At 34.4% G+C, this 7,345-nt stretch overlaps 1 protein-coding gene across 1 annotated transcript; it reads right to left on the bottom strand.

Annotated features, from left to right (window-relative positions):
- Positions 1-438: 438 nt before the first annotated feature.
- LOC134687033 (1-phosphatidylinositol phosphodiesterase-like) lies at positions 439-3,762 on the bottom strand. Its single transcript, XM_063546976.1, has 2 exons — positions 3,629-3,762; positions 439-1,343 (listed from the first exon to the last, which is right to left on the bottom strand). The coding sequence occupies exons 1-2, from the start codon at positions 3,630-3,632 to the stop codon at positions 457-459; spliced, it is 891 nt and encodes a 296-aa protein (XP_063403046.1). The 5' UTR covers positions 3,633-3,762; the 3' UTR covers positions 439-456.
- Positions 3,763-7,345: the final 3,583 nt, after the last annotated feature.

Genomic DNA, 7,345 nt, shown 5'->3' with positions numbered 1-7,345 from the left:
AACATACATCTAATATAAGTATATGCATTTAAATTACATGACCTTGAGCTATTCTAGAAAGTTTTAAACGCTCAACAGCTGGTTATGCCGTGCATCAGGTCATTAGTTTTCTCGTTTGAAATGTTTTACATAGTTATTTAGGGGCCTTTTACAGTTGACTATGCACTCTGGGCTTTGCTCATTGTTGAAAGCCGTATGGTGACATATAGTCGTTTATTTCTGTGTCATTTGGTCTCTTGTGGAGAGTTGTCTTTACACGCACAGTGTATTGATTGATTGGTTGTTAGTGTTTAAACGTCACTTTTAATCACCACTTTTTGTCTTTTTCATGGCGGCCAGTTTTTCTTAGTGAACGAAGCCGGCACGCACAGTGTAACAATACTAATATTTGATATAAGTACACATGTATTATAGACTATTAAAGAACACATATATATTCAATAACAGTTGTATTGTTCATAATAAAACACAACTGAAAACTGAGTTACTTTTCTGATAAACATTTACATTTGTTTTGGAATTATTTTCAATAATGTACTCAACGAGTTTAGGGCCAGGATAGTCTATTGCTATGATTCCAAATCGACCTTGACCTTGATTTGCTCTGACATATTTATAAAGCTTTGGATTAAGCGATCTAGCAATTTCACGCGGAGCATCAATACCCTTAGTGCAGCTGTTGAAAGTAAGGTGTATTATGTTGTCTGTGGTGGATCTTGTGTTATCTAAATGGGCTTTGACCCTTTTCCATTTTTCCTTATAACTAGACGCCTTCCAATAATCTTCTATGTCTAGCGTAGCATATGGAATGCCTATAGGGTTATTCTCTCTCTCGAAATCCCGTAAAATAATGATTTTACCTCTGACCTCTTTAATAAATGGAATATTTTCCTGTAGCCAAATATTTTCTCTGTAATTCTGGAGAGTTAACCAAACTGTTTCACAAAAGGTTCTCGTGCATTCAGCCGCTTTATATTCCTCCTTTACTCTCACCAGTAAAACCTCACTTGGATGAGATTTAACAAAAGATGTCATTGTGTTCATAACATCGGTAAAGCTACAGTGCTCATAAAACTGTCCATGGTGGATCGGCAAACCATTTTTGAAATGGCGGCAACGTATATCGAAAAAACGTATGCCGATATCTAGCTGGATGCTTAGTGATAAACTCTGACACCAAGACCATATAATATCTCCTGCTCTTGCCATTGTATCGTGTGTGCCAGGTATTGACACTTTAGATACATACATTGAATCTGGTAACTTTTTCATCCAGTCGGTATGTCTTATGCCTGGGTCATCCGGGACATTCCAATAGTCAGGATCCCTTGCGTTCACATTTCCTGTAAAACAAAAATAAAATTTCATTGGATTGATTGATTGATTATTGGTTGCTTCACGTCCAGTGGCAAATATTTCATGCATGTTAAGAACAATATTGTTCATTGGATGTTGGATATGTATTGACAAATAATTAACTTTTATACAGAGAACGACACTTTTTTTATTACGCCTACTTTTTCATTCATTCTTATAAGACGGACTTCATACAGAAACCTGAATATGATTTGATAAAATATTTCCCAATAAAATCAAAACATCTTGACTGAAGTTGTTGATGTATAGTTAATATTGCGTTTTCTGATATTCGATGTGTTCTCTAGATAAAATGCCCTTATGTATGTAATCAAATATATGTGGGAATCTGTCTCTGTCTTGATTTGGACAATATTAGAAAGATTTCGTTGGACACTTGAATTCGCAAATAAGGTCATTCACGAAAATTTGGTACGCATGCGTTTACTTTTAGATTAGTATAGGTACAAAATGACAGAATATTTTTGACAACGTAAAAACACACGTCCTTCCTTCATTGTTGATATTTGAATTGTTGAACTCCTTGTTTAGAAAATTATAATGTCATGGTACCACACAACTATATTTTGCATACCAGTGCTTAATCATACTCAGTTTTATAAGGAATGGCAACGAGTTCTCTAGCTAGAACTTTTTAATCACGTTAAAACAGTGAGTTCTGACTGATTTTCCACAACATGTTATTAATTTAACAAAATGCTTAATTTTAAGGAAATTTTGCTGTTTTTGGTTATTATCTTCAATATTATTATAGATAGAGATTAACTGTAAACAGCAGTAAAGTACAAATAAGTCATGATGAGCAAAATGGTCAATTGACCCCTTAAGGAGTTATTGCCTTTTATAGTCAATTTTACCATTTTTTCTTAAATAAACTCATCAAAGATACCAGGACTAAATTTAGTAAATACGCCGGACGCGTGTTTCGTCTATAAAAGACTCATCAGTGACGCTCGAATCAAAATAAGTTAAAAAGGCCAAATAAAGTACGAAGTTGAAGAGCATTGAGAAACAAAATTCCTAAAAGTTTTGCCAAATACAGCTAAGGTGATCTATGCCTGAGGTAGAAAAGCCTTAGAATTTTCAAAAAATTCAAAAAATTGTAATCAGTAAATTTATAAATATAACCATATCAATGACAATTCATGTCTGCATAAAAAGTGCTGACTACTGGGCTTGTAATACCCTCGGGGAAATATTAAATTTTTGTAATCTTTTACAAAAATCTTCTCCTCTGAAACTACTGGGCCAAATTTAACCAAACTTTGCCAAGATCATCATTGGGGTATCTAGTTTAAAAAATGTGTCCGGTGACCCGACCTGCCAACCAAGATGGCTGCCATGGCTAAAAGTAGAACATAGGGGTAAAATGTAACAATTTACATAAATTTTGTTAAATTTTTACAAAATGTTTTTCTCTGTAACTATTGGGCAAAGTGCATTATAGATATAGACATATTGTTAACAGCAAGAGTGTTCAGTAAAGTAATAATGCGTCACAGGGGTGGGCCAATATTTACGAACACACCATCACCAAAACACAATTTTGTCATGAATCCACCTGTGTCCTTTGTTTAATAAGCACATTGACCGAGGTGAGCGACACAGGGTCTTTAGAGCCTCTAGTTTGTCTTTTGATTGCTTTTTCGTTAATCTATTCATGGGAAGCAAGTCTTGAGTATTTCATAATTTCTAAGTTTTGTAAACAGTTTATTTATATTAACGGCAATTTCAATGACATTTCATCTCAAAACAGAAGTCCTGACTGCTAAGATGGTGATATTCTCTGGGAGAAAACCTCCACCATCTATATATGTATTGGCCAACAGTGGTTGTAAATACATACGTAATGGCTACTAGGATTAAATTGTGTACGCCAGACACGCATTTGGTTTATAATAAACATAGATACAAGGATTGAAATTTTGTATTCGAGTCAGATGCATAAAAAGTTAAAAAGGCAAAAAAGTACAAAATTGAAGAGCTCTGAGGACCAAAATGTCTAAAAGTTATGCAAAATACAGCTTAGCCACGGTAATCGTTTCCTGAGGTAGAAAAGTCTTTGTTTTTCAAAAATTAATCATTTTGTTAATTTACACTTTTAACCATATATATCACTGACAATTCATGTCAACACCGACGTGCTGACTACTGGGGTGGTGATACCCAAAGGGAATACAAACTCCACCAGCATTGAAGAGACTATACAAAGTTCGAAATTGATTATTCCAAAAAAGTTAATACAACTTACCCATTATACGATAGATCACACCGAAGTTAGTTTTTTAATATATATTTCATATTATAACTACTTGAACTTTAATTTTGAGTGACGCTACAATTACCGGAAGACACTTTAAAAAATGTTATTGTTTTAGCGTCAAAACGGAAATCAAAGGCAGGAAATAATTAAGCACTAACTGAACAATAGCGTGTTAAATTAAAATTAATATAATACATGTATTGTTTAATTCTTTTGTTATTTTTAATTCCACTAATTATCATTGTTTTGTAGGTTTTTGTGTTCATGTTGAACTCTCAATTTCTGTCAGAATATTGGTGTTCTCAAATTTAAACGTCCATGACTGTATGACGTTTTTTACTTATGATAAAATTACAATGTTGTGTGAGTTTGTGGTGATGAATCTTCATTGAGCGTTTTGAATCAGATATGAATCAAAACGTTTACATTTCAAGGTTTTTCGAATTTTTGAAAGCATAACAATGGTAAGTACTAATGATTTATAAAAAAAAACCTGAATCCGTCTTTTGTTTTGCCACACATTTCTTCTAGAAAGTAAACAAAAATACTGACCTCCGATGAAAAATCAAAACGGAAAGTCAGTAATCAAAAGCCAAAATCAAAAGTTCAAACACATCGAACGAACGGTTAACAACTTTCATATTACTGACTTGGTACAGGTCTTTCAAATGGTGGATTGAACCTGGTTTTATAGCTATCTAACGATTATAAATATTATAAGGTTGATCCGAAGCAACTACAGTTGCCAACCATTGTAACTTGTGCATTCAGGTTTATTATCAAGATTCTGTGTTCTGATAGCCAATACTTAAAGTTTATCATGGCTTATACACCGTTTATTTACATAAGATCTGATGCAAATCTTTTTTTAAGGCACTATTCTAGGCTATAGAGGCTCGAGGGCCTCAGGAAAAATTAGTAATTGTTACTTACTGTGTTTAAATAAAGATTTTATTATAATTATTATAATAGATGTTTTAACCGATTGTGTAATATTCCTTATTGTGACATATTGATCAGTAAGTTTTAATTTACATAACTGGTGATAAATACGTATCAGGAGACCCTGTCCTTGTAAATTGGTTTCGCTCTTCTTTGAGCTATTACAAGTCTTAACTAATTTGTGGAAGCTTACTTTTGTCTGCGCAAAGTTTGAATAATTTATCATTTTCTATTTGAACTATAAACTGCAAGTATTGATCTAACCGAGCATTCCGGACACCTGATTCGACATTGTCTTAACCCGATATAAATTATCATTTCCAGTATTTCAAAGAAAAGTACATACATGTAGCAACCATACATTTTTTTAGAAGAGTGAATTGATATAACATAGTACACTACGCAAGTATATTTATGTACTTCAGAAATTACGAAATTCTAATTATTATGTATAAGGATCTGCATATTTTTATATTATCTATCTTAATTCTAATTGTGGTGAGATCTGCAACTGTTCGTTGAATATTTCAGTTTAAATTCGGTACCACTTTTATGCCATACCGATCGAGAACTACTTTTAATTTTAAACATATTTATTTAGAGTGGATTGGGAAACAAGTTTTGCAACTTATATTAATCCCTTTCCACTTTGCGGGTGCGAGTGCTACCTTGTAGCGGCATTAGCCTACTCTTTTTCGAAATCTACAAGGGTGTCTTTAACGTGAAAGAGATATGGCTCTCTCTTAACACGGGTCAGCCATTTATCGTCCCCTTCCGACGGACTATCATCGTTTCCTTAAGACCATACTCGCAAATGGTGTCAAGAGAACTACTTGCTTATGTACTTTAGGTGAAGTAAAGCATGGTAGTTTTCCACAGTATGTGTATGCGTATTCCTCGATCGTGTGTTTGCTTCGCATCACTTATTATTATTACATTATTTCTATAATCCCGGAGCCGATCTCTGTTCACCACATGGTTCATGTAAGCAGACACATTGAGTTTGAAACATAACTGGGCTCGGTGTTCTAATATATCTATGGATTGCTTGTGTTTTGAGTGTATGATCTGATAGCATAAGCGACCTGGAAAGTCGTCAGGGAATGTCTTGTTCAAATCTCGATTGTCAAGTAAATGTTGCAAATTACTTGCTTTGGTGTTCTCTGCCTTGCGTTACTCTTGTGTGTATGATAGTAAACTTGGTTTAAGTTAATACTGTAGAAAGCTGATAAACGGAATTAACGCTGTTAAAAGAGTAACTAGTACTATTTTGTTTTTCGACAAGTATTCAAAAGCCGGAATTTTTTTTTTTGATTTTTTTTATTATTAACGCCGATGCTTGTATTAAATAAAAAATCACTGGTCTTATTTACCCTATTTAACTTAAAAACTTCATATTCGTCTACCATATTTATTTTGATAACAGTAAAACGAAGCTGTTTGATAAAATATAAATTCCGAAAAATTCAAAACATTTTATTATTGTTGTCCTGTACAACAGATGCAATTTGTTAGTTGCAATCTTTTTCACTGACTCAGGTTGTTAGTTGCAATCTTTTTCACTGACTCAGTTTGTAAGTTGCAATCTTCTCCACTGACTCAGTGTGTTGGTTGAAATCTTCTCCACTGACTCAATTTGTTAGTTGCAATCCTTTTTACTGACTCAGTTTGTAAGTTGCAATCTTCTACACTGACTCAGTGTGTTGGTTGCACTCTTCTCCATTGACTCAATTTGTTAGTTGCAATCTTTTTCAACGACTCAGTTTGTTAGTTGCAATCTTCTCCACTGACTCAGTGTGACGGATACAATCTTCTCCACTGACTCAGTTTGTTGGTTGCAATCTTCTTCACTGACTCCGTTTGTTGGTTGCCATCTTCTCCACTAACCCAATTTGTTAGTTGCAATTTTTTTCACTGACTCAGATTGTTAGTTGAAATCTTCTCCACTGACTCAGTGTGTTGGTTACAATCTTCTCTACTGACTCAGTTTGTTAGTTATAATCTTCTCCACTGACTCAATTTATTAGTTGCAATATTCTCCACTGACTCAGTGTTTTGGTTTCAATCTTCTCCACTGACTCAGTGTGTTGGTTACAATCTTTTCCATTGACTCAGTTTGCTGGTTACAATGTTCTCCACTGACTCAGTTTGTTGGTTACAATCTTCTCCACTGACTCCGTTTGTTAGTTTCAATCTTCTCCACTGACTCAGTGTGTCGGTTACAATCTTCTCCACTGACTCAGTTTGTTGGTTGCCTTCTTCTCCACTGACCCAATTTGTTAGTTGCAAGCTTTTTCACTGACTCAGGTTGTTAGTTGCAATATTTTTCACTGACTCAGTTTGTAAGTTGAAATCTTCTCCAATGACCCAATTTGTTAGTTGCAATCTTTTTCACTGACTCAGGTTGTTAGTTGCAATCTTTTTCACTGACTCAGTTTGTTAGTTGCAATCTTCTCCACTGACTCAGTTTGTTGGTTGCCATCTTCTCCACTGACCCAATTGGTTAGTTGCAATCTTTTTCACTGACTCAGTTTGTTAGTTGCAATCTTCTACACTGACCCAGTGTGTTGGTTGCACTCTTTTCCATTGACTCAATTTGTTAGTTGCAATCTTTTTCACCGACTCAGTTTGTTAGTTGCAATCTTCTCCACTGACTCAGTGTGTCAGTTACAATCTTCTCCACTGACTCAGTTTGTTGATTGCAATTTTCTCCACTGACTCAGTTTGTTGGTTGCCATCTTCTCCACTGACCCAATTTGTTAG

Source organism: Mytilus trossulus, chromosome 10, assembly GCF_036588685.1.
Source record: "Mytilus trossulus isolate FHL-02 chromosome 10, PNRI_Mtr1.1.1.hap1, whole genome shotgun sequence".
NCBI lineage: Eukaryota > Metazoa > Mollusca > Bivalvia > Mytilida > Mytilidae > Mytilus > Mytilus trossulus.
The sequence above is the reverse complement of the archived record's forward strand: the minus strand, read 5'-3'. Positions and strand labels throughout refer to the sequence as shown.